General features: G+C 38.0%; 1 protein-coding gene across 2 annotated transcripts; it reads left to right on the top strand.

The window, feature by feature from the left end:
* The first annotated feature begins 4,448 nt into the window (after window positions 1-4,448).
* Window positions 4,449-26,529, top strand: LOC122642415 (mitochondrial Rho GTPase 1-like). Of its 2 annotated transcripts, none has more exons than XM_043835873.1 (15): window positions 4,449-4,618; window positions 4,782-5,003; window positions 5,121-5,253; window positions 5,365-5,514; window positions 6,135-6,311; window positions 6,443-6,694; window positions 9,063-9,131; window positions 18,920-18,975; window positions 19,732-19,813; window positions 21,564-21,775; window positions 21,927-21,996; window positions 22,180-22,292; window positions 24,667-24,817; window positions 25,282-25,468; window positions 26,155-26,529. In XM_043835873.1, exons 2-15 carry the CDS (start codon window positions 4,789-4,791, stop codon window positions 26,226-26,228), a joined length of 1,941 nt encoding a protein of 646 aa, XP_043691808.1. In that variant the 5' UTR covers window positions 4,449-4,618; window positions 4,782-4,788; the 3' UTR covers window positions 26,229-26,529. The 2 variants fall into 2 exon arrangements, with proteins under 2 accessions (XP_043691808.1, XP_043691809.1); XM_043835874.1 differs by having other exon boundaries at window positions 4,449-4,625.
* Window positions 26,530-27,787: the final 1,258 nt, after the last annotated feature.

The following is a 27,787-nucleotide window of genomic DNA, read 5'->3' as shown; positions in this document are numbered from 1 at the left end:
GCTTCCTTGGCAGCTGTAATGGCTCTGAGTAGTATGTTGTTTGCATTAAATGGCTCCTGTCTGAAAGTGTAATCCCAGTAGCCAACCCATACATACCATAAGATACTACATACAAGCGCAGTTTGTAAGATACTATCTCTGTTGGCTGTATTAAGGGTTTAATAATGGATTCCAAAGCTATGAAGAAATTGTCAGTCCCAAAGAGGTGCAGTAACCCAACTTGTTTCCATATAGGCGCTATGTAGGGGCACTTCATAAACAGGTGTTCCGCTGACTGCCTTGGATCGTTGCATAGGTTACAGCGAGGGCTAATATTCAGCCTTCGGCTGAGAAGCAAATTTGGAAGGGGGAGCTTATTATGTAGTGTTTTCCAAAGAAGATGTTGGATCTTCGGAATAGTAGGGAGATGCCATATCTTGAGCCAACTGCTCTATGGCTGATAGAGAAGACCTTGTATGGAGATGCTGTAAGTTAATGCAATAGAAAAGGCTCCATTTGAAGTGGCAACCCATATATATTGGTCCTCCATAGGAGAATAAGGGAGCGGAATGGAAACAATCTTCCAAGCGACATCTAGTGGCCACCAGTGGAAAACTAAATCCCATTTCCACGAGCTTGCAGGAGCATCAATAAGATCTTGAACCGAGAAGGGAGCTTCTCTTTGAAGAGGGTACGGTGCAGCCAATGGAGGATGACCGGGAATCCAAAAGTCCAACCAAGGATTAATGTTCTGACCATTACCCACTTTGATAAAAACATCTTTTCGAATTAGATCCCTCGCCAAACAAATAGATTTCCAACCCCAAGACGAAGTAGAAGGACACCTTGCATCAAGGAAATTAGAGCTCGGGAAGTACTTACTCTTCATGATCCTCCCCCAAAGAGATGTTGGCGAAATCAATAGTTCCCATGCTTTTTTAGCAAGAAGGGTTTGATTCATGTCAGCCGAACGTTTGATATTCAAACCTCCAAATTGCTTCGGCTCACAGATGGAACTCCAAGCCATAGTAGGGATTGACCTTGTATTGCCAGCAGTCCAGTAGAAATTTCTGCCAATTCCATCCAACTCTTTGTGTATCGAGGTAGGTAACCGAAAACAAGACATCGAATAAATTGGCATTGTAGAGAGGGTTGATTGACTAAGAACCACCTTACCCGCAGGGGAAAGAAATTGAGTCTTCCACAATTGAAGTTTCCTAGAAACCCGAGTAATAAGATTCGAGCAGTGAGACTTGGTGATCTTTCCCGCAATATACGAAATTCCGAGATATGTATCAAGTGCGGAGGTGGGACTTATTTGAAAATAGTCTCGGAGCTGCCTTTCACATTGGAATCCACGTTGGGGCTAAAGTGAGCTCTGGTTTTGTTGATGTTTATTGATTGGCCAGAAAACTTATAGTATTCTTGCAAAACATCATCAAGGGCTCTAGCCTCCTCCATAGAAGCTTCACCAAAGAGAATGAGGTCATCTGCAAAGGCCATGTGGGAGATTCTCTCTCCTCCCCTACTGATTTGAATGCCATGTATCTTCCTTTCTTGCATAGCCACTACAAGCTTTGTTGAGGGGACTTCTGCACATAGAACAAAGAGATACGATGATAGAGGATCCCCTTGCCGAATACCTCTAGACGGGCTGAAAAAAGAGGATCCCCTTGCCGAATACCTCTAGACGGGCTAAAAAAAGGAAGGGGAGAACCATTTAGAAGAATGCCAAGTTGAGTGCTCTCTACGCAAAACATTACTCTCTTTACCCATCCTTGATCAAAGCCATATTTCAGAAGAGTCTCCTTGAGGAAGCTCCATTCCAAACGATCATATGCCTTTTGCATATCAATTTTAAGAGAGAAGAAGCCTTTACTTCCCCTTCTGGTTTTCTTGATTTTATGGAGGAGTTCATGATTGATTAACACATTATCTTGGATGTGGCGTCCTTTGATAAAGCCATTCTGATTGAAAGAAATAATCTTATGAAGGATCAGCCTTAGTACTGATCAACACATTATCTTGGATGTGGCATAGCATACTTGCAGCCACTATACACTACAAAAATATTATACGGGTTATTATTGAAAATAAATATAATATTATAAAAGGATTATATGTAAGGAAAGGAAAAGTAATAGAAAAGAATTATAGAAAACAACATCCATTTCAAAATTCACTATGTTGTTTTTTCCAAAACCCTAATGGTATCTTGATCATTGGTGATCTTAACACCCATGATTGGAATCTTTCTCTTACTTAATCGTGTTCAAATGTGTTTATTGAGTATATACAACAAAAAATTACCGACTAAAAAAAAATATGAAATAAAATTTAGGGCAAGAGCTCTCTACAAGGAGCATGACCCATGCACATGTCTACGGGAACCAATAAAAGCGCACGCAGCAACATCAATTGGGTGGTCATTTCGCCCCACGTGTCTAGACGCAGGAGGTACACTCCCCTACCGAGCATTTCTCCTAAAATTTATAAGTGATAATATTTTACGGTAAAACAAACATATCATTAGCAATGGCCATCATTTTCATTTGGGAAAAAGGTTCCCATAGTTGTTTACCATATTCCTTCCACCATTTATGGTCAATACACAACTGATTTTGCTTCATGATAATCATTCAAGCCTTTGAATTAATCAAACTGATATCCTTCTTGCTCTGTTACTAATCATGATTGAAGCCTAGAACAATGGTAACAATGGACTTCGTGCTATTTTCATCTCAAATTTGAGAATATTTTCTTCATGAGATATTTATATATTGGCTTGCTTTGCTAGCATGGGTTGTTAGGTATGGTAACTAATGAAGAGACAAAAGACCAAATCCAATCTATATGTGCATTATGCATCACTAGCCATTCTTTTGTGCTTTGTTTTGTACGATGGTTATTTGTAAGAGGAAATATTATATTTATTGGAAAAAGAATTTTGTTGAAAGTGTAGCTCCTGCACCCAAACACAGGTGGGACAAAATGACCATCCCGCCCCATGAAAGGCAAAAGTTTTGCCTCTTTTAATGTTTATGTGTGCTCTCCTAGGGCAAGGGTCTTGCTCCTGGACATAAAACTCTTCCCCTACATTTATTTAGCAAAGAAAAAAGAAAACCTCACAATGACAGTACAATACTTTTCTCATGCATTCTCACATTCCAACCATCTAATTTTGTTCTAACAATCTCTCATAGGGGTGCAAGTTTGGTCTTGATGGACCGAGCCTGCCCAGAGCCCGAACAAGGCCTGGGTTGAGATACCTTGGCCTTGAGGGTGGTTCAAGGTTGGGAATTTCTGGCCCTGAGTCAAGGTCGGGCTGGATCAAGGTTGAGCCCAGCCCGGCCCAACTCGAACCTATCTTCTTTTTCCTGTTCTTTTTTCTCTTATTCTTATTGTTCTTTCTTCTTCTTGCTCTTCTTCTTTGGGATTTCACATTACCAATCGAATCAGAAATTGCTTCTTTCTTTCTTCCTCCTCCTTCTTCTTCTTCCCAACCTAGCCAGCCCATGCATCTCCTATCCCTCCATGGTTAGGGCCAATCAGGGTCAGCCCAGTCCAACCCTGAGGGTGGGTTAGTGTTGGAATTTTTTGGCATTGAGTCAGGATCGGGCCAAGCTGGAGCCTAGCTAAGGGTACTCAAGGTTGGGTTGAGATTTTAAAAAGCCTGGCCCAACCCGACCTTGTTTCAGCCCTAATCTCTCTCCTTCTTAATCATGTAAACTCTTATTAAATGAGACCATTTTTCTATGTCATAATTGGTGTAGAATAAGAGATCCCCCACAAACTATCTCCCATTTATCTATTAGGAGATTAACCACACTACTCACTTTTGTGTTTTTTTTTCTTCCTAGACTTTGACATTTGATGGCTAAATGGAATAAGTCTCTCCATATGTGGTGGTTGTTTGGGCGTTTTTTCGTGCCATCAGATGATTTTCAAACTTTTGGAAAAGTTACATACGTCACCTTTAAGACATCGCTAGAGTGAGGGCTCCAAATATATATTATATCCAACTACCTAGTCAAATTAATAAATAAATAATGGGAGAAAAATGATACCTGGTTGCGTATGGTGCACGGCCCCTGCACAGGGTTACACAAATACAGAGATTTTCGGGTCTCTATAGAAGCACGATTGTCATTTCGCATGACTCTGTGTCTGGACGTAAGAGCCCCACACCGCACATGACCAGGTATTCTCTTTTCCATAAATAACTAATCTACGTGGCTGAAAAGTGACGGGTTCAAGGGAAACTCTTTCCTTGTAAGGCTTATATTGCTGGGCTTGGGCTGAGCTGGCATTCGTCGCTCTCCAGCCCACTCGGATGGGGCCATGAGGTTCTTAGTTTCTTACCAAAGTTTCCAGGTCTGGTTCGAACTTGGACCTGTGCCGGGCCAGTTCCGTGCCACTGTTAAGCAAACCGATAGTGAAGGTGGAGAGGACTGAGAAAGAACCACCAAAATATTTTGTGGAAAACACTTCAACGTTTCATCTTTGGTCCCATCTCATAACTTCTTCTTCAAGGATACGAGCTGCGTCCAGCACCTGGAATTAGGGTTTCGGCGGTTTCTTCACCGTCGAGAATTCTAGAGAGTCCTGATCAAAGTTCGAAACAGTAGACTGAGGTTCGTCTCACCCTTCGTTTTTCTTTCTTTACTCTCGAAAACTAGGGTTTTCATCATTCAGTGATTTGTTTATAGAATTGAATATATAGATAAAATTTTATTGATTGGGAGCAATTAAGCGGTCGTAATTTTAAAATCTGTTTGATTTTGCTATTTTGTGTTCTCTCCAGCTTCAATGGCGGGTTCAGATGGGAATGCGAGCTCACTCTCTCCCAGCAGTGTTCGTGTCGTCGTGGTCGGAGACCGTGGAACTGGAAAGTCGAGTCTGATTGTTACAGCTGCAGCTGAAGCGTTTCCTAGCAATGTTCCGCCTCTGTTGCCTCCCACGCGGCTGCCGGCGGACTATTATCCCGACCGCGTACCGCTTGTGATTATTGATACTTCATCCAGGTTTCAAAATTTTATTTTCTTCGCTGTTGGATTGGATCGTAGAACTGCTTATGGAAATTCCATTGATTGGGTATTTAATTTGATGTTAATTTGGATTCATCCTTGCTGTTCCCTTAGCCCGGAGAATCGAAATAAGCTTGCCGAAGAATTAAAGAAGGCTGATGCTGTGGTATTGACTTATGCATGCGATGATCCTGCAACGCTTGACCGGCTTAGTACCTTTTGGCTGCCAGAACTTCGTCGACTAGAGGTTCAGCATGTTTCTGGTTTCTTCGTTTGGCTCTGTATTAATTAATGATATTGCATTGTCGTGTGTACATATATTGATCGCCCCCACTCTTCTGCCTCGGGAAAAATACAGGTGAAGGTGCCAGTGATTGTGGTTGGTTGCAAGCTGGATTTACGCGATGATCAACAACCTGTGAGCTTGGAACAGGTGATGTCACCAATCATGCAGCAGTTTAGAGAGATAGAGACTTGTATAGAATGTTCGGCACTTAACTTAATTCAGGTATGGTGTTGATTTATTTTCTTCTGATTTATTGATCTTTCCCTTTTCCCTTCAGTTTTTGTCTGAGCTCACTTGCAATCAGTCTGGAGTCGAGATTCTATTTTAATAGCACTGATCCATTCCTTTTCTATAAAACTAAACTAACTAGTAGTACCACCAATGGTAGTTTATCATTAAATATTTATTGAGAAGGCACACATGAAAAAGGCAAGAGTTTGTACCATTGTGCAGCTTTAATGAAAATTATAAAAAAATGCACATATATTTTTTTGTTTGGTTGGCTACTTTTCTGTTACAATGTGTTTGAGCTCTATTGTGGAATCAAGTATTTGTAGCCTAGTGAATTTCACTTGGGCTTTAAGACTCAATCTCCCTAGTGACAGGTTGTCAAGGAGTGTAGCCCTCGGTTGCCTGCCCCTACATTTGTGGCCTGAGGCCCGTCGTTGCTACACACTTCGCCTGGTGATCCCCTTTATAGCTAGGTTGTAATACTCTCTTTCAGTTGATGCACTTTCTTTGCTTTCTTACCATCTCTGTGTCTGTGTCTGTCTGTTGGTATAATGTCAGCAAGATGCGTCACAGTCAGAAAGTTAGTATTTAGTTTATTCATCTGCTCGCAGGTCCCAGAGGTTTTCTACTATGCTCAAAAGGCAGTTCTCCATCCGACGGGCCCACTATTTGATCAAGAAACACAGACTTTGAAGCCTCGATGTGTGAGGGCTTTGAAGCGGATATTTATTCTATGTGACCATGACAGGGATGGTGCTCTCAGTGATGCAGAATTAAATGATTTCCAGGTTATCGTACTCTTTATTACCATATTTTGTATTTGGTTTTTGCTTTGTGTTTTAGTAGTTGAGCTATGCAAGGCTACTATTTATGAGTTCTCACTTTTTGGAGTATTTTTTTCTTCTTCTCCTGTAAACAGGTTAAATGTTTCAATGCTCCACTGCAGCCATCTGAAATAGTTGGGGTTAAGAGGGTTGTACAGGAGAAACTGCCTGAAGGGGTCAACGGTCGTGGTCTTACGTTGACAGGATTCCTTTTCCTTCATGCACTATTTATAGAAAAAGGTCGCCTTGAGACAACATGGACTGTCTTGAGGAAATTCGGATACAATAATGATCTTAAACTCAGGGATGATCTGCTTCCAGTCCCAATCAAACGGAATCCTGATCAGGTATTTCTCTTATTGAGCTATTTACCAGAAATGATAAGGGTACTTGCTGAAAAGTTGCTTGCCTCTTTATACTTGAAGATATTTTGGAATTCAGATTGCTTTCCTTTAATGTAAAACTTTGAATATTTTCCAGAAAATGGGTCTTGTAGTGACAGCTAGAATTCTAGAGCCATATAATCAGCAATATAAAATTATGCCAGTTGAATATTAGGATTTGTACTACTGGATAATGATAATCTTTGTGAGATTAGTTAATCAAGATTTATTCTTACCAAAAAAAAAAGTTAATCAAGATTTATTTTTTCTTAAATAATTTACCTTATCTGAAGACAGATAGTGCATGTCCAGTTATATGATAGTACTGTTTTTGGTATGTTTTTTACGTTAAAAACGGCCTCATTGTGACACAAATCTTATTATAATTAAAATTTTCTACTTGGAATATGGTTTCCCACATTGGGGTCCTAATGTTGGAGAAAGAAAGTCAAATACATGAGATTGTATTGTTAATCTGAATCTACATTTATTTATTTGCAGCTTGTGAGAATGTAAAATGTTGTTCTTGAAGACCTTGAAAGGGAGCATGGCAGATGCAACATCCATGTTTTTATGTGCATGAGATTGCTGATTTGGACTTTGAAATAATTAATTGCTATGCTACAGAAAGAGCTTTTCTTGATTTGAACCAGTTCTTATGTTTATATTGGGCTGAGGAAGACACATCACATTGCGGGTGTTAATTTGAAAATGTACTGGCTATTCACATGCTAATCAGTAAGATAAAAGATGTGATTATTAAACTAAACTTTCATCAGGCATGTTATAATACGGAGTCATCTGAAATATTGTCTATCCTCTCCGGTGTGGCTCCATGTAGTTTGCAAATAAGGTTTGATGCGGAAAAATAATTCTACAGTTATGTAGTAGAAAGAATGGTATGCCAACAATTCACCGATACTTTAATCACGGTTAGAGTTTGGGCTAGCAGAGATGCCTATCATGTTAAGAGGATCAAGTTATAGAGTTTGTGGTGCTCCAAAGTCCCTAAACGTCAACATTGGAAACGTCACATGTTGGTGATGGTCTTACCAATTGGTATTTCCCCTCTCTTGTTGGGCATATGATTACCTTTTGACCTTTAGGGGGTTGTGAGGCACTGTCAAGCATCAGCATCTTTAACCGCTCGAGCCAACCTTCCTCAATAATTAGGTGTTCTCACGATCATTCCGCCTTCACTTCCTGTAGTCAGGGTACTTCACTAACAAGCATTAATCAATGCTCAACTCATCTCATTCCCTGTATTTCTCTCAAATTAAGAAAGCGGTGCATTGAACTTTATGATTCCACAACCCTCATAAGGACAGGATTGTAGGCAAAACTTCCTTCAGGGAAATGACAGGGAAACCTCTCCTGTTTGTTTCCTCTTGGAAAGATTCTAATGTTTGTTCATGAACTCAGAAGGTTAAAGATGAATTTCCTCTCAGTAATCCATTAAGTACCCCTACAAGTGAATAGAGGGAAATAAAAGAAAACCTGTAACTCTCTTGAGGCCTAGGTTACAAATGTCATCCATTTATCTGGAATTAAAAATAAAAGTGAGTTATGCAATTTAGAAAATGAAGAAGTCTACTGGAGAAGTTAAGGCATACTAATTCTTCACAGATGACATTAAATCATCAATGATTCAAATGCATTGCATTAGATCACTATTCATACCTCTATAATTATCGGTTTAAAGGCTCCACAAGTCAAAAACACTTGGGGACTTTGAAGGAGAATATATATATATGGAAAGTCATGGTCGATTCCAAGTTTGTTGGATATTGGCTTCTTGTTTGATTGGGCCTGTGCATCCAAGGATTTTTTCTTTTGACTTGCATTCTATGAGTTTAATGGGGTTATTGATAGATCATCTTTTGGGGTAGTTTGAGATTTTTTTTTTGATAGAAGGGACAGTTCATGGGGTCCTATGCTCTTTCATGCATACAAATACATACATGCATTCTGTTATTGTTTTAGATGGTGATTTCCATACATATGTACATAGACACACAGACTACTGTTACATGTTCAAATGCTATACTTATATTCGTAAATCCTTTCATATCCAACCGGGGAAAAGAATTTCCCAGAGATCTACAACTCCATCCATCTTGTTTCACTGTATACATACTTTCTACCTTTTTTTTTTTGGGTGAATCATACTTTCTACCTTTATTATAGTAGAATAGAATGATCAACTATCTGTGTCCAGCATTCTCTTGAAATTGCTGGGAAACAAGCCTCTTACTTTTGAAAGCTTGAATGTGGGTATTATCGAAGCTTCTGGTGTTAGTTCAAAATACTTATTCTGAACTTCTTCTTGTAGAGTGTGGAACTGACAAATGAAGCTATGGAATTCCTAAGGGGAATCTTCTGCTTATTCGACATCGATGGTGTATGGATTATTCTCTTCCCCATTCTTTTTCTATGATGCCCATGTTTTATTTCATTTGATTCATTTGCATGATACTAATGCATTACCAATTTAGTGTGAAAAGTTTTTCCATGGTTTGATTTTGTTCTTTTAAAAATAATTGTTCATTTCAATTTCCTTTTTTTGAATGTATTGGCATCTCTGACATATAATCTTGTATAAATATCAACCATTTGTTATCTTCATTTTTTTCCTGTTTCCCTGTTGAATCTTTTAAATTTCATATCTATATCTGGTTAACTTAAGCGTATTGCAAGGAATTAAATTGCTTAAATTGGCAGTCACAGATCAGGATTTCGGTTGAATTTTGACTGAAATCTGTTACAATTCAGCTGCACATTTGGGTTGACATTTCGGTGGTCAAATGGCCATATTTTGGCCCAAAATTTCAAGGAAAAGCATCTCTAAGCATGTTTGAACCTTTAGATAGTAAAAAAACACAGCCAAATGGAAGTTTGTCTTCGGACCCTAGGTTGCTAGTGCGAGCTGTACCCTGTTGTAAACTTCTCTAATGTAGCGTATTCTACACATGATTTAGTATTGGATCACTCAAAATTCAGTTAAAACAACTAAAATATGCATTTGGAATAAAAAAACATAATTATCAATAACATTATTAATTTATTATTCTATTTTTTACAAAATTAATTTAAAAAGGAAAAACTGTAAAAAAAATCTTGCACAAATCTTGCTCAAATCTGGCAAATCGTTGTTGCAGATGGGCTGTAGTAGTCCCCACTACTTGTTTCAACAAGAAATATAGACAATTTGTTATTCTATTTTTTACAAAAATTAATTTAAAAAGGAAAAACTGTAAACAAAATCTTGCTCAAATCTGGCAAATCGTTGTTGCAGATGGGTTGTAGTAGTCCCCACTACTTGTTTCACCAAGAAATGTAGACAATTTGGCCAAAAATCTGGAAATCTGAGCTTTTCTGGCAATTTTCCTCTCTAGTTCGAAATAGGCAAAATTAATGAAATGGGTCGAAATGATGCATTGGCAATTTCCCTGTGTTGTATAGTTTCACAGAAATGACACTGATATTGAAATTTTGGCCGATATGCTGAAAATTCGACCGAAATTCTGCATACTCGCTGAGTTGACCATCATTTCATTTCAACTCACGTCGAAACCGAAACAATTCATGAAATTTGTCGTCTCAACTGAAATCTCGAACCATGCTGGTAGCATATACTAAAAAAGTTGCAAATGGAAGGCAATACTAAAAAGGTGCAAATAGAAGGCAGTAATAGATCAATGACATTGTCTTCATTGCAATGATATTTTTTTTAAGGTTGAATTGTTAACTTGGTTGAGAGAAACTGAGTCTACTTTCACATTCTAAAGATTCATGTTGGTCCTACAGTTGGGCAATTAATCACTGTGGAGGTGGGGAATCAATATGTGGGGTTTCTTATAGTAACAGCTCTGGCATGGCAGAAGACAATGTCGTTGATCTGCGGATCGAACTTGTTTAAGAGTATCAAAGTGTTAGTGGCTCTGAGAATCTCTTTTCAGTGATGCAGCACCAAGTAGGAAGAAGGAGGAGAAGAAGAAGTCCTGAATTAGGGCTTAGTTTGGAGCCATAGCTTTAGGGTTGCATTCTAGTATTTTTTCATTCCATACTTAGTTTATTTTTCTGTTTTTCAATTGAACCGGTTCAAATTGGTTGCATCCAATTGGTTCAATTGGGTCAATTTAAGTTATTTAACTAAGTGTCTTTTAACTTAAGTTAGTAGGGTTAATTAGGTCTTTTCAGTATTTTAAGTTATTAATTTTAGATAGTAGTCATTCCCTTCCATGATTTATGATGGAAGAGGTTAGATTGTGATAGGGTTTGGCTGTTAGCCTATTTTATAAATATTCAAATCTTGGGAGGCTCCCCCACAAGTTTTATAAAAAAAAATCATGGTTGCTTGGCTGCCATTGTTGCTGCTCCTTTGCTCCTTGTGAGTGTGTGCATCCTTGTGGTTCTATCAAGGTGGAAAGGGATTGGTGGAATCCAGTTGACTCTTTACGCCGTGACTGTTGGGAGGATCTCTCTCTGAAGGTGGTTCCATCCTTCATTGCTCAAGCTTGCTGCCAATGGAGTTCTGCTGTAAGTTTGAATTTTAAATTCTGATTCCATTCCTTGCCTTCCCCAATCGATTCCCCCTTTGTTTTTGTTTGGATTCCATAAACCCTAGTGTTCTAAATTCTGTCCAGCTAATTCCTATCATTCAAATCCCCTCAAATTTCAGACTTAACATCATTACATTATTCTCAACCCCAGCCCTAAAATTCCCACAGCCTAATCTAACCATTAGAATCAGCCCAAAATCTGGTCGAACTTCCCTCTTACTGTCCCCCAAACTCAATCTCAACCCCGGTCCTAAACTCCCATTAGAAACCCTAAATTCAATCTAATTTCTAAAACCCGAAACCCTAACCCTAATTTGTGAGATGTTAAATTCTTATCTAAACTTAATCAAACCTAGTTCATTACACTCCCTAAAACCTGCCTAGTTTAATCATATAAACTATATTCCCATTACCCCACCCTAACCCTAGGATTTTTACCTAAAACTATACTTTTGTCCTATTGAAACTGCAGAACCAGCAGCCCCTTAGTTCTTTGTTATTGGTCCTGGTATAATTGGCTTCTAGTAGCGCTTTACCCTATCTAGAACTACATTATTTAGTCTCTTTGCTATCAAAGTGTTAGTGGCTCTGAGAATCTCTTTTTAGTCTCTTTGCTAGCCACAGCTCAATTTACTTACTAAGCCTTGTCCCCACTACTTGTAGCCAAGGTTCTAAATTTTGGTTTTGAGGCTGATTTCGACCCTGGCCGAAACCGAGATTTCCCAGGTTTCGACCGAAACCTGGTATTTTCTGGGCAAAACTCGACATGTCATGGGTGGGTCAAAACAGGTTGAAACTACCGAAATGTGTGAAATATGGTTGAAACTGGTCGAAAGTTGGTATGAATCAGTATTGACTCAAGGTTTTAAGAACTGTGCTCGTAGCATGTGGTACTGGTTTCTGTTCTCCTCTCTGTTGATAGCTCCCTTCATGAGAGACTGGGACCCATTCATCTATTCTATTTGTGTCTCTTCTCATCTTTTGATAAACATCACGTTATAGAATACAGCTACCCATAAAGTAATACATGTTACAAATATTAAAATGCAAGTCAAATAGCTTATACTAACTAGCTAGTCAACTGGTTATCCTCTGATCAATCTCCCACAATAAGTTACTTTCATCTACTAGATTAACGGGTATGACTTAATGATGCAGTTGCATGTGCGTGGCTGGGTCGGGCATGACCTGATTAGGAAACCCAGATCGAGAAGAACCGGGTCCAGACTTGGCTTCTGGGTCAATAGGGAAATTCATGATTTTTATTTGTTAGGCTTATCTTGTAACTGCCTTAGGGCATGTTTTGATAGTACTTGCTCATGGACTTTTGTTTTTAATGTTTTTATTTGTAATACAACAGAAACAACTTGACCTTATCCCAACTAAATGGGGTCGGCTACATGGATCCTTTCAAAACAAAGTACGAAAAATGAAGACGAATGCAGGTTAAAATGAAGAAATGGGATACGAAAAAAAGTAATGGAACATGAAAAATGTAAGTAAGAGGAAAGAGGATAGCCCAGGGATTCGTAGATGGGGATCTTATCTATAGCTGGAGATTTTTTATCTCCTTAAAAGTAGGTTGATTGGGGCTTGACCAGCATATTTGGAGGATATCTAGAGGAGATCGACCATAATATTTGGAGAATATTCTGTTGATGTCTTCTAAGTTTTATAGGAGATTTGCGTGGGAAATATTCTGTTGTGATCTTCCAGCTACTTGTTGGGATAGTGGGTTTTACTTTGTGGCTTCTTTATTACTTATTTCGTTACCTTAGTCTAAAAGATTTTAGTTGTATTTCTTGTAAGTTTCTACTTTTTATTATGATAACTCTTCCGTAGTTATGAATAGCTTCTCATTATGTAATGTTGCTTCATTATTATAAAGAGGACTGCCACACCCTAGGTGGCACGATTTGATGATTGATATTTAGTTGATTTAGTAATATTGAGGCTATTCCCTTTGGTGTTTCTCTCCCTTCCCCTTATTTCCTCTCCCCATTTTCTCATAACTGTTGTTCACCACCAGCAGATCTATCTACCTGATCTGTGTCACTAAGACTTTGGTTGCCAGGTTTTGGTTTCGAGCCTGGCTTCAACAAGGCTTGAAATGGAAATATTTCACGGAACCGTGTCTTTTGGTCAAAACCTCTCCAGGTTTCGGTGGATGATAATTTTGAGGCCCAAAACAAATCAGGTCTCGAAACTTCTAGGAAACCATATTTTAAGCTCTCTAAACATAGTAAAACCCTTAGATTGTAAAAATACACACTCAAAATGGTAGTTGGACTTCAGACCTAGGTTGGTAAAATATGTACACTGATGTATACGTTCTCTAATATGGCCTATTCCACACATTTTTGAATGTTGCCAAAATTTCACAAATGCAACAAATCTTTGCTTTCGATGCATTCTACTACTATCAAATGACTTTTTTCATGCTTGTATGGGAGTGGATTTTGCCAAAAATCCGAAAAAACAAGTTTCCGCAAACCTTAGGAGTTGAAATCAGCGAAACCAAACAAATGGGTCAAAATTTAGACCCATTTTGTTCGAAACTATGCATTTTCTATTAAAAGTTTGTATCAGTTGATACAAAACCAAAACCATACACCCAAACCTTACACTTTTTTGATATCAATGGAGTCTTGTCTTGATATCTTGTGAAATTGAAATACATGGCGAAATTTTGTGGCGAAACTTTGAACATTGTTTGGGTGTGAAATCCCCTACCCTAGACGACTCAACCTTGGTCAGTTTGGCTTCATAAAAGTATCACTATGCTAAGACGAAACCCATCATCAGATCTGGTTCCTGATCTTCTGCCAGGTATAGTTTCAGTATTTTAGTATTAAAGACTCGGCTGCTCTTTCGGGTAGTTAAAACTGGATTCAGGAGGGTAGCGTGTTGGGATTCATAGCCTGAAATCTCATGTCAATCATAGCTTACAATTTACATTAAAGAGTACTCTCAATTGGTTTAGGTGCTGGTCTATCGTAGAACCAGTCCTGTCACAAGGAAGAAGGAAGAAGGCTGGTTCTTCGTATTGGCAAATAAGGACAAGTTTTCTGAAACTTACGAATTTGATCTCCTTTCTGAACTTTGTTTCTAAATTATCCCCACTCTGAATTAAAAATCCAGAATGGTCCTTGCTTTCTGATACAGTACAAATCCAGCTCAACCAGTTTCAGTGGTTTAATTGTAACAAGCCCAGCCAAGCCCCTTTTTCTGCCCATCGGTTCAAGCTACACGCTGTCCCATCTACGGCCCATAATCTGGTTCATATTAAAGCCCAAATTTTGCTTAAAATAAGCCCATGTTGTGCCCCACAACATGGCCTGCAATTCAGCATGGTTTTTAGAAGATTCTTTGAAGATATGCCCACTTCAGCATATAGAAGATTTTCTAGGTTTTGTGTGGGGCCCATTCTGATCTTTGCATGGAGAAAAGTTTTTGGAGTTCGGTTGCTGCCTTGCATGGAGAAGGGCTTCTAGGAGTTGCTGGATTGTGTCTAAGAGAAGATCCTTGGTTTCTATTTTGTGTTAGCATCATAGTTATCAAGGTGTTGCCAAGGCTTCGCCTTGGCGTCCAGGCTCCTTGGTCACCTTGGACGCCTTGGGCGCCATGGCGGTGTCGCCTTGCTTTTTTATCCTCTAAAACGCCATGGTCGCCTTCCCGCCTTGATAACTATGGTTAGCATTACTGAGTTTTTATTATTGTAACTTTAGTTACTAAGTAGGAGTTTCTATTTCTGTGTTTTTCTTTGCAGAGTAGGCTTTTTATTTCATGTTATAGCAATATTAGATTTAGTTTTTATTTCTGCTTAGAGGCCTTGACGGATGGAGGATCGTAGTTTGTAATAGCTTTTAGTTGGTTATTATCAATAAAGAGCAAGGAGCACACTGGCCCATAATTTGGATGTTTTGAAAAAAACTATGCTCTACGTGAGTGTGTGCTGCTGCAGTGATTCAGTTGCTGTCCTATGTGGTGAAGCCTTTCCCGCAGGCCAGTAGTAGTGAAGTCCTGGTCATATCACCCTTTCTATCTTCTTCTTTCTTTTTTTCCCCTTTACTGTTCTTGATGCAATGATAAAGGTTGCTGAATTGTGACCAAGAGGTCACGGGTTCGAGTCTGGAAACAGCCTTTCTGCGAAAGCAGGGGTGAGGCTGCGTACATTTTGACCCTCCCCAGACATTGCAGTGGCGGGAGCCTTGTGCCCTGGGTACACCCTTTTTTTATTCTGCAGTGATTCCAGCAGTATTTTTATCTCTATTGTGGACTCATCTTGGGTTATTGCTAAACTACTTTTGTGTCTTAATGATCTGTCATTGTGACTCTCGTATTCTCATCTATCCTTTGTTCATTTTACCTATTGTTTCAGGTCTGTGATGGGAGTATTTTACAACATATATGTGTGAAGTTCAGTCTCTGTTAGTATCTAACCATCAGATTAGGCTGAGTATTGGATATGTTATTCCATTCCCCTTTTACTTCCTTCAACCCAAATTTGAGCACCATTGGACTTTTGGAGTATGAGTTATTTCAGTTTTCTTGACTTGTTATTTTTCTGTTTTTAGACTTTCTATATTCTGTCCATGCAAGTTTCTGTCCATCCAATTATTACATCTCTTTGATCCTTCTACCACATTACTACCTCCATAGGCCCTCTAGAGTATATTAATTTCATCTTCATCGAGTTCATTGTTTGTAAGTTCTTTTTACTTTGATTTTCTTCTGTGTTTTAGGTTCACTGTGATTCTATTTCTGTAGGTTTGTTAGTGTTGCTTTGTTTCAGTCTATCATACCTTATCACTTTCATATTTCATAACTTGTTTTTATTTTTTACTTTACCCCTATAGTTTTCTGAATTTCCAGATTCATCCTTCCCTTTAAATTTAATTACTTCTACCTCCCAGATTCTGTTACTTCTTTCAAAAGGCTCCTAAAACTGTTTCAGAAATTACAAAATTGCAATTCATCCTTCTATTTGAGGTTTTCATCACTTTATTGGGCCCAATTCAACCTTGAATTAGGGTTTTGGAACCCTAGGTTGCATTACTTAACCTATTTATTGAGCCATGATTATAATTCCTCATATAGTGACAGTGAATTAAATTTAGAAAACATAGTTTGCTTGTAAATACTAACCAATAGTCCCTGGGTGCTGCCCATATAAAAAGATAATTACAATATGATAAATGTAATAGGAGAAAACTCTCTCATGGACCCATCATGAGGGCCTTCTCATGAAGATCACTACTTTTGGGCGACGCAGAGTGTGTGTCTCGAGCACCCACCATTGGATTCCCACATGTCTTCTTTGATGTCCTGTCTCAACTGTATGGCCCATATTGTATTGAGCTCTTTACCTTATACTATTTCAATGGTGAAACCTGTGACAGAACCTGAACTTAAAAACCATGACATGTGAAGAAGAAGCAGAGAAGGAAAGCAGTAGAGAACCAAGAAAGATCACGATAAAAGAAAAGGGAGAGAATCTTAGAGCCACGATAGGATTCAGAATAGTCCTATCATGGGCTAGGCCCACTACTTATATTAAACTAAGAATCCTACTCGACTAAACATAAGCCAACTCTAAAACAACACAACTCTCACGACTTAACTGGGAGGACATTCCTCACGGTACACTTTAACAAAAGCAAAATTCTCAAAGTTGATTTTTCAACCAGTTTTTGGGGCTTTATATCTCTATGTGAGAAAATTGGGTTGGTCTGAAAGTTAACCAAGCGAATGGATGATAATGTGAACAACTGTTCGATGAATTTTAGGACCAACAGAAATGTCAATGGGGCAGAAATTTAGGCCATTATGAGAGGCTTGCAGGGAGACTTCACTTTGGTAATATATCACTTTTAATGTTTTGTGTACCTGCATGTCATTTCAAAATAGTTATAGAGATGTCTACACATCATATTTCCAGGGCTGCTTTTTCAAACACCTTATATGTGTCTCAGTCAGCAATTTATCTGTGTGTCCTTGTCACATGTTCACTATGTAATTCTTTGCATGGATGCTTTCCTAAAGAAGTTATCTCTTGAGCATTTTAAGACTAGAGGTTTCTCTTTGGCAAGAAGATGTAGTCTATTTGACTGGGTTGAAGAGACTGCTGTTCACATTTTGCAATATGGCTTATTTCTTATGGTTCTTGGAACTTTTGGCATGGCGGGATTCCCCCCAAAGTGAAGATGGGATGGAATATGATCCCATATACTATCACCTGGACCACATGGAAGGAGAAGAATAGACAAGGTTCAAGAACTCGGTTTCTGTACAGGTTTCGCCCAGCCAAAAAATCGAGTTGGGCTGGTTTCGGTGGGTTTTAGACCAGTTTGGGCTTGAAATTTGGTATTCAGCCTATTTTAGGCCATTTAAGCACAATGACACTATCAGATTTTGCAAAAACAAAGTTCAAATAGGAGTTTCACTTCGGACCCTAGGTTGGTAGGCGATGACGTACTAATAGGCCCTATTCTACACATAATTTAGTAATTGAAATCAATCAAATCATACAATTAATATAAAACAACTTAAATAAACATTACAAATGTAAAGTGTACAATACATCAATCTTAAGATATTACATATATCTCTATCATAAACCATCGTAAAAATTCCTCAAAAATCAGGTCAAATGCACACTTCTCTGTTGAGTTCTGGAGAGATCTCGATTGTCTCGGTCGAGATATGTACATTATAAATATAAGTTTGGTATAAATCTCAGCCGAACCGAGAGACCAAGATTTCAACCGAGTTGGGGTAATATTTCATTTCGCCTCGAGCCTCGTCTCGCTTTTTTGAAAAGAAAGATATTACCGAGATCTCGCCATCGGCGAGTTATTGAATTATTGGAATAGAAGATTATTTGATGGGAAGGAAAGAGGAAAAGTCAGGTGGTGCCTGAAGACTGGACAAAATATTTTTGAATGAGCATGCTCAACTGAGGAATTTACTGCCATTACACCTCAAATTCTTGGAAGTGATTCGAGAGCCAGTTTGGAGATTTGAGATTCTGCTGCCTTCGTAGATTTTAATTGTATTTTTCGTTTGTATTGTGTAGAGACTGCATAGTTCATTTTCGTTTCTTAAAGGATGTATACATATTCTCAATGGTGAGTTTGCACATAACTATCCTTTTAAAAGGGCGTACCCAGTGCACAAGGCTCCCGCTATTGCAGGGTCTAGGGAGGGTCATAATGTACTCAATTATCCTTTTGGTTTTTTTTTTTTGGTGGGTGGGGGTGTTGTGTTAGGCAAAACATAGCTTTATTAACCAAAGCACATGGAATATTTTTATTTCTATTAGTGGATGGAACTTTAATTATACATCTAATAAGTCAAAACATAAGTCTTGACTCTTTCTCTATTTAATTTTTATGTCGTGAATTGGTCGACTTTATTGCTCAAAATTGACATCCTGATACACTACATGTTTGAAACTTTTAACTATATTCAGATGAAGAATCATCACAATGAACCCGCACTATAATTCAGTTATAATCTAGTTATTTAGTTGCTTCCCTATTTTAGATTTTGCATAAGGAACTCTTATATGTTAGCTAATCCCAATTTTTAAAGTTTCTGAAAATATGTATCTTGTGTCTGCCAGGATGGGGCCCTACGACCTGCTGAATTAGATGATCTTTTTTCTACCGCACCAGAAAGGTGGGTTGTTTTTATTTTTTTATGTTGAATCGGTGGTTATTAGCATCAGCAAACACTAGCATTTCTCTTTTTGTTTGTTTTGGAGAGCCCTTTTCCTTTCCCCTTGTAGCCTGATAAACTTGTTGAAACTACAGTCAGGTATTAATACTCATGTCACTGAATAATCAGTAATATGGGAAATGATGATTACTATGTTTTTATTGGCTTGCTATCAGATACTGTGCTTCTAGTTAGACCTCTTCACTTACCTTTGCAAAGAATTTGAGGCTTAAGTTTTGAGCCTTTGCCTTGAGGCAAGCTTAGTGGAATGACTTTCTTAACCTTGAAGGTTCATGCCTCAAAACTGTGGTGCTCACCTGGTATCTGCTCAGTTCCATGCATCTGCTCATAGCTCCTCTGTTGCCAAGGTGGTTGGTTTTCTTATTGGCAGATTGTTCTGAGGCTTTTGGGGCCCAAGGGTTGTTTCTTTTACCCTATACTTGAGAAAAAATAATGCTTGGCAAAGGAAAGGAAGGAGTGGAGTCTGACTTTTCAACGATGATCTCCCCTCCCCCTTTGAAATGCTTTTGAGATTTGATGGTTCTGAACTTATTTTTGGCGGTTTCACTACTAATCTTAATTGATGTCTCAATATATTATCCAATCCAGAATTGTAAACATTCTGCTTATGGTGCTGTCATAGTAATCTTTCAAGGTGATGTTTTTTTCTTTTTTGTGTTGTCTTATAATTTATTTTCCATTTCTGCATGTCGTCAGTCCTTGGGGAGAAGCTCCTTATAAAGATTCTGCACAGAAGACTGCATTGGATGGTTTATCACTGGATGGGTTCCTGTCATTGGTGTGTATGTCCACTATAGCTTCTTTTTTTGTGTGTTTACGAAGTTGCATAGTACCTCAAATATTTCTTATGTGTTTCAGTTTAAACTTGTCTTGTTATCATGTTTTTGCCCATTGTTTTCGGTGTTTTAAAATTTCTAGCTTACAACCACAACAACAAATGCAGCCATATCCCAACTATGAATCAAATCACTCCTCCGTATTGGAGCATCCAAAGGCCTCCATTGAACATGGCCATGCCACCTCAATCGATTTTCTCATAGCTTATCGTGTATCGGAGCTACTTCCAAATCAGCTCTAATATGATCATTCCTTACTTTATCCTTCCTAGTTTTGTCACTCATTCATCTCAAAATCCTTATCTCCGCTACACTGAGTGTATCTATATAATGCTTTTTAACTACCCAACATTTAGCACCATACATCACAGCCGGTGGTATGACTGTCCTATAAAATTTTCATTTAAATTAAATGGAATACGCTGATCACACAACACTACGGATGCACCTCTCCACTTCATCCATCCTATTTTAAATCTCTGTGAAACATCATCTTCTATATCACCTTCTTTATTGATGATTGAGCCCAAATACCTTAAATGGTCATTTTGCGGAATCTCCCTCATCAATTTGTACCATCATATTATCCGTCCTAGTGTAACCAAAGTTACACATCATATATTACGTCTTCGTTTTACTTACTTTAAAACCTTTTGATTCCAATGTTGGTTTCCATAACTCCAACTTGGCGTTAATCCCTGCTTTTGTCTCATCCACCAAAACAATATCATCAACAAAAATCATACACCAAGGTTAAAGTTGATCCTTGATAACTGCAAACAAATAAGGGCTTAAAGCTGATCCTTGATGTAACCCAATTGTAATTAGGAATTCACTACCTCGGCCCCCACAGTTCTTATACTTGTCACTGCACGATCATACATATCTTTTATTATGCCCACATATTTACTTGAAACACTTATCTTCTCTAGTACTTTCCAGATTAACTCTCTAGGGACTCTGTCATAAGCTTTTTCTAGGTCAATAAAGACTATATGGAGATCCTTCTTGCAATCTCTAAATCTTTCCATGAGTCTCTTAATTAAGTAAATAGCTTCTGTCGTGGATCTTCCTGGCATAAAATTAAATTGGTGCTCTATAATAGTAGAATCATATGGAGATCCTTCTTGCAGTCTCTAAATATTTTAATTTCTAGCTAGATTTACAAATTTTGGTTAAAGGGATTGCACATTTGGCACGTGTTTATTCAATCATGTTATAGGTTACAAAGTATTTTCGATTTTACGTTGCTGTTATGTACTGACCTTTTGTTCACTGCCATTGTTCCCCGTATAAGCTTAGACTTTCATTTACCGTTTGTTTGAACTATCTTCAATTTTCTCATTTTAAGCTATTTATGTATAATTTTTCTGAAAAATGCTGGTGCCAGTTGGTACTCATGAGTCATGACACTGCCTGACACATGTTTCAATTAATATTGAGCTTATTGTCATGTTTATGCTCTTTTTCAGGTGTTCTAACCTTTTTTAACTTTGTTTACTGCTAAAAAATTTGTCGGTTCAGTTGTGTTGTATACTGTTTTTCCCCTTCTTTTCTTTCCCAACGTTTTTCTTCGGGTGCTTCTTCTCCTCATGTAACTTTGACCTTGAGACAATTATCATGCGCTGAAACTTCTTAGCTTGTTGTTTTTTGGCTATGATATGTATTTAATATCTGTACATGTTGCTGCAGTGGGCCCTCATGACCCTGCTAGACCCTGCGCGTTGTCTATCAAATTTGATATACATTGGTTATGCTGGTGATCCTGCTTCCGCAATCCGTGTGACCAGAAAAAGACGGATAGACCGCAAGAAGCAACAATCAGAAAGAAATGTGTTCCAGTGCTTTGTCTTTGGACCTAAAAATGCTGGAAAGTCCGCACTTCTGAATTCACTTATTGGAAGGTGCATACTTTAACTAATTGGTCTGATTTAATTTCAGGACCTTGGTATCAACTAAAAATTCGTTTTAGTTTACCTGTTTATGTCGATACGACCGGTCATCCTTGCTTCAGTTGAGCGTAATGATATTTCTTTTTTGTTATACCAAATGCAGGCCCTTCTCTGAAATTTATACTTCGACCACAAATGACTGCTTTGCAGTTAATGTTGTTGATCCCCTAGGGGTAAGTACTATTAGAAGAATCAGTATGCATAGCATGCACCTCTTTTAACTTGGCACAAGAACTCTTTATCTCTTACATTAATGAATGTTTACATCTGTATTTAAAGTAATAAAGTTATTCGTTCCTTTGGATTTGTTCATTCTGATTTTTCTTATGTGGTAAAACTTGTTCTTGCCTTTGAAGGGATCTAAGAAGACACTTGTCTTGCGTGAGATACCAGAAGAAAGAGTTAAAAATATGCTGTCTAATAAAGAGTTTTTGGCAGCCTGTGACATAGCAGTATTTGTTCATGACAGGTGATTATAATGCTGTTATGTTTATTAGGTTTAACTTCTAGCTTAATGAACAAAAGATGGTTTTTATATTTTCTTCTTGTTCTCTAACCCAATCTAATGTTGTTCTCAGAAGTCAAATTTTGTAGTTGGGCTGTTAATAAATTTGGAGCCTTTTGGTATCAATCATCAGAATAATTTGCATTCAAGCTGGTTCTTAACTGTGTAACATTATTTTTTTCCTGTCTGAGTGGTGTGTCAGATGCTTGGGGCAGGATGCTAGTTATTATAAGTTCTGTAGTAAATTTTTTTTTTAAACGATATAAGTCAGTAAATAGAGAATTGTGTACATATGTCTTATTCAGCAGATGATGTAATGCAGTGTTAATCTCAAACCACTAAGATCCAATAGGAGATCAACGTACAACAGGATTGCAAGTAAGGAATGAAACCAGATTTCCAAAGAATCTCAGTAGCGAAGATTCAAGGGATCAGATTCAGCCGAAATTTTGTTCATTTGCTCTAATTAATATCAGAAATCAGGCTTGATCCAATGGTCAAATTCTTAGGATCTTAAGATTCCTACTTGAAGATGGAATTCCCAAATCTAGAATCGATGGAAGGTTCATACAAACCATATTTGAGATTGATTTCAGTACCAAATAACATACCTAATGATTGTCTGAAATCTGAGATAAGACATAGAAAAGAACTTGAAGATCGATTAAACTGAAATGAGACTAAGTAGGAAGGAACTAGTTTCAAACTGTAAGAAGGTTTAAAATTGAAACAAATTGCCAAGTATGGAAGCAGAATTGAAATCCAATGGTTAAATTTAAAGTTACAATAGTTGTCAAGGTGTTTCCTAGATGGGAACCTTGGTCACTTTTTTGGTGTCGCCTTGTGTCTAGACCCCCTGCAACGCCTTGGGTAACCTAGACGCTGTGACAACTATAAAAGTTTTGGAAAATTCCTAGTTCGAGTAGGGATTTCAGGAAATCTTAAAAAAGTCAGGATTTTTATGCTAAGAACAGAATTAGAAATTCATATGAAGAGAGAAGAGAATTGCAGAAACTAACCCTGTGATCAATAGAGAAGAGGAGAACAAATCAAGTCTAGCATGTCAATCCCGTATTGCCGAGCTCAACAACTTCAAAACGCTTAAATAAAACTCATTTTTTACTCATATCATCTCCAACTGATGGGGGTTGTATTACATATATAAAGACCTAAAATTCCTAAATTGACTCATAAAAGGACTCCTAAAGACACTGAACAATGTAAATGCACTGAAAATAGAATTCTTTCTAACTATTGAGTATCATAATCCAACCCAAATACTTAACGTTGCTACTAATTCTGTGTACATACTTTACTCCCACTTCATGGGCTTATGAAAGATGCGCATATATTAAAAAAAAAAAAAAAAAAAAAAACAATAGGAAGCTCAATACATATGAAACCCAACCATGGGTCAAAATAAATTTTTCCGAAGCTCAATTGGCTTGATTGTACACCCTTGACTGCATCAAGATGCCAAAAGATTTGTGTCGAATTGCCAAGTTGAGCCAACTTTTTTTCAGCTCAGCTAAGGTTCCTGAATCTTTTGTCCATGCTCCGCATGTTGTGCAAAGAATATAGTGAGGCTGGATTGGCTTGGTTTCACTGGTTTAGGACATTGTTCAAGAAGTGAATCTTGGACAGTTTTTACTTAAAATTGAGAATCCTAGGGTACGTTTGGGTAACTCTTAGCTCCTGGCTTCTGACCCAGAATTAGAAACTGGTCTAAACTCTAAAGGGGGGCAGTATGTTTGGGTAGCTCCTTGACCTAGGATTTAAGAGCTAAGGGGGTCAAGAAGCCAGAATGGAGGAGTGGGGGCACTTTGAGTTTCTCTGGTTTCTTGTGCTCCCCTTCCAAACAAAGGAAGCATCTTTTGCTCCCAAATTAGATTCTTGGATTTTGCTTCTCGAATCTCTGAATTAGGATTGTAGAAATCCTATTAGAATCTGAGCCGCAGGAACTTAGCCAAACTTGGACTTTGAGTACAATCAATCGATCAAATTGGAATTTTCTGTTGGTGCAAAATTCTATGTGATGTTTCTTTCTCTTCCCTTGAGTTTGGTTAGTCAGCCTTTAGTCCAGGCTCTCTTTTTTTTTTTAGCATTCTCTTTGGCTTATATGTGCTAGTTAGTCTGGTTTTTTTTCTTCAGAAGTTCATTGGCGTAGATTTAAAGTGTGCTTTCATGTGTTATTCTTTGGAATTTATATGCCTCTGTAAGCTAATGTTCTTGTTTTGTTTCTATTATTCCACTTCTCTTCGTCAGAGAGTATTTATCAAACCACCACCTTAGTTTATTCCCATGAGTACTAACAGGAAAATAATTATTACGTTTTCAGTTCTGATGAAAGTTCATGGAAGAGGGCAACCGAGTTGCTTGTGGAAGTTGCTAGTCATGGAGAGGCTAGTGGCTTTGAGGTGCCTTGCCTCATTGTCGCTGCCAAGGATGATCTTGATCCATATCCAATGGCCATACAAGATTCTACAAGGGTAATTGTTTTGCCTACATTTGTGACTTGAAAATATTGTCACGAGGCTTTTCGTCATTCATTGAATCCTTATTTGAAGTAAAAGAGAATGTGGCTAAAGTTCTGCCAAGCTCTCATCTGAGGAGATTCATGACTTCCTACCTGTGTATTTACATTAATATCCCTCAGATTCCAGTAAAAATTGGCAGTTAAACAGTGCCTGCACATACCATACTGGTTAATAGTTTTCTCTAACATGTTTGATGTCATGTCCCAGCTTTCAGGATGTTGAAATTTCCTAGATTAGCAGTTGTACTACATATTACTTTAGCTAATACATCTAACATTTTATTTTCTTTTGTCTGCCTTTTTCCTTTATGATAGTGTACCTTCACTTTCCCCTAAATAGAGTTAAATATCCTTGTTTTTATAATGTATGTTTATCATACCTATAATAATTTCTTCATACTAAATGTGTTTCTGTAGGTTAGTCAGGATATGGGAATTGAGGCTCCTGTTCCTGTAAGTATGAAATTAGGAGATTATAATAGTATATTCCGAAGGATAATCACTGCAGCAGAGCACCCTCATTTGAGCATTCCTGAAACGGAAGCTGGCAGAAACCGCAAGCATTACCATCGGCTTGTTAATCGTTCTCTTATGTTTGTTTCAGGTATGTTTGTTGGTTTTGGATATATCAGAGAAAATCCTACTGGTTCATTGGGTTCTTGAAGCTTGAAAAAAATCTATTAAATGATGTTTGAAAGAAACTCCTACTCGGGGGAAAAAAATGGAGAGAGAGAGAGAGAGAGAGAGTTAAGGAAATTTGAAAAACATATGGTTCTTGACAAAGACTGTTTGTCTTTTCCTCATGACATTTAATTCTGAAAACTTTGGAAAGTTTGACTCGTTTTTCCACTCCAAAGGATTTGTTCATCTATGCCATATACAAATGCCATTTACTTCTTTTCCCAGTTCTATTCAGAAATCGGCTCACTTTTAGGTTGCTTGAATACTTTTGTTCCTTTAATCCCATGTTGCAGTTATTGTTATAATTTCCACCCTTGGTTAAAAAAAATTTATTGCTTGGTTATAAATATTGTGAGATTACTGCTGCACTGTTGTGTGGGGAAATTCGAATGTTTTTAAAGAATGGTTAAAGGAAAGATTAGAATCTATTGGAGGATAGAATTCATTTGTCAGGAGTTGTCTGTTTGTATTTTTTATTTTCATTTATCATGCTCTACCATTTTTTCTTTATTGTTATGCCAGTGAGTTTATAACAGTTCTTGGTAGCGTGCTTTTCTTTCTCTCTTGGTTTCTATGTTCTTTACATGATTTCTGTTTCACCATATACAGTTGGTGCAGCAGTTACTCTGGTTGGATTGGCTGCATACCGTGTTTATGCTTCAAGGAAAAATACTTCCAGTTAAAAGAATCGAGTTTACCTGTCAAAGATCTTCTGGGGTTGCATTGTGTCAACCAGTATTGTTATCTTGCTAGCATTGGTTTTAGATCACTTCTCCACCTAGTTGGGAGTTCTTGAAATGAATGATAATTATGTACAGTGCCTATGCAATTTTTCTTTGGTGCAGGCCTCTTTATGTTATTTTTGTAGCAATTTTAATTTGAAAATTTCTTTTCCCCTGGCACTTAACTCGTGTCTTAAAATTTGTTAAAAGCCTTCCATGCATCCTGTAAAATAGGCCACGATGGAGGTGGTTTTTGTGGAACTATTATTTCAAGCATTTCTATTCAGCCTATCCGATATCCACTTCTTTTTTGTGTTCTAAATTGGAGGTATGATTAATAATGTTCTTGGGACCCAAAATAATTCTTAATTCTTCGGATAATTATTTTCGCCTTGAGACAAGGGAGGGTGTATGCATGTTTAACCATGTATCATTCTGTTTAACTACCTCTCGTCTATGTGTTTCTTACTTTATTAAAGCACAATACAAATAGACAGTCATTAGGTTTCAACATCATTTGAGCCCATAAAAGAAAAGAACCAAATTTTTCTTCACTGATTGTAATAATTGAGTGTTTTGAAATATTGATGGGTGTGTAATTTTCACTTCCAACAGATAGGGGGCAGTGCCATGGGTGAAATAAAACCCAGTGACAGCGCTACAGCACCCCAAAAAGAAAGGGGGAATGTTCTCTTTTCGACAGCACAGGCTGCGCCCAGGCATATGGGTGTGCCAATTAGGGGGTTAGGGTGGTCATTGCGTCCACCCCATGTGCTTGGGGGCAGCTTGCGCTGCAGCACAGAGAACAGTGCCCCAAAAAGAAAGGGAGAATGTTCTCTGTGCCGCAGCTCAGGCTGCGCCAGGCACATGAGCCTGCAAATCAAGGTAGTAGGGTGGTCATTGCGTCTATCCCCATGTGCCTGGGTGCAATCTGTCCTGCGGTGTAGAGAACAGCAGAACAGCGCCTCCAAAAGAAATCGTGGGAAGGATTCTCTACACTCCCTGAGTGGAGTTTTGGGTGAATGAAGGAATTCCCTTTAGAATCTGATAGAAGGGGAGTGCCATGTAAGACTTGTCACTTCGGTACATGAACAATAATATTTTAAGATGTGCAATTTCATTTTTGGGCTGTTGTGTTAATCTTTTTCCTTAAAATTATATATGATTGTACGAATTACTCCCTTTGCATCTGGAGTAATCCATAGAGTGGAAGAGTGAGAGTAAGGATGACAAGAATAAACTAGTTAGTTAATGAGTTCAATACTCCCGTGGTTCAACCAGAAGATTCCCATGTCTACATTAAGGGTGTCAAAACCTAGTCCGAAATGTTAAAATCGATTGAAATCAATCGAAAAACCCGGGATCGAATCGAACTGCTTCTTATTGGATTGGTTTTGGACTCGATTATGACGGGATCGGCTGAAAATTGGATCGGACCAGATCGACCAATAACAAATTGAAAACCGAATCGAATGAAACCAATAAAAAATAATAATGAATATAATAGTTTATGAATAATT

This window comes from Telopea speciosissima, chromosome 10 (genome assembly GCF_018873765.1).
Source record: "Telopea speciosissima isolate NSW1024214 ecotype Mountain lineage chromosome 10, Tspe_v1, whole genome shotgun sequence".
NCBI lineage: Eukaryota > Viridiplantae > Streptophyta > Magnoliopsida > Proteales > Proteaceae > Telopea > Telopea speciosissima.
Note: the sequence above shows the minus strand (reverse complement) of the source record. Positions and strands in the feature narration are given on the sequence as shown.

Coding starts and splice junctions, on each gene's coding strand:
- LOC122642415 (XM_043835873.1), top strand. CDS start 4,789: ATGGCGGGTTCAGATGGGAATGCGAGCTCACTCTCTCCCAGCAGTGTT. Junction 5,004..5,120: donor ATTATTGATACTTCATCCAG/GTTTCAAAATTT, acceptor CTGTTCCCTTAG/CCCGGAGAATCGAAATAAGC. Junction 9,132..18,919: donor GCTTATTCGACATCGATGGT/GTATGGATTATT, acceptor TGTGTCTGCCAG/GATGGGGCCCTACGACCTGC.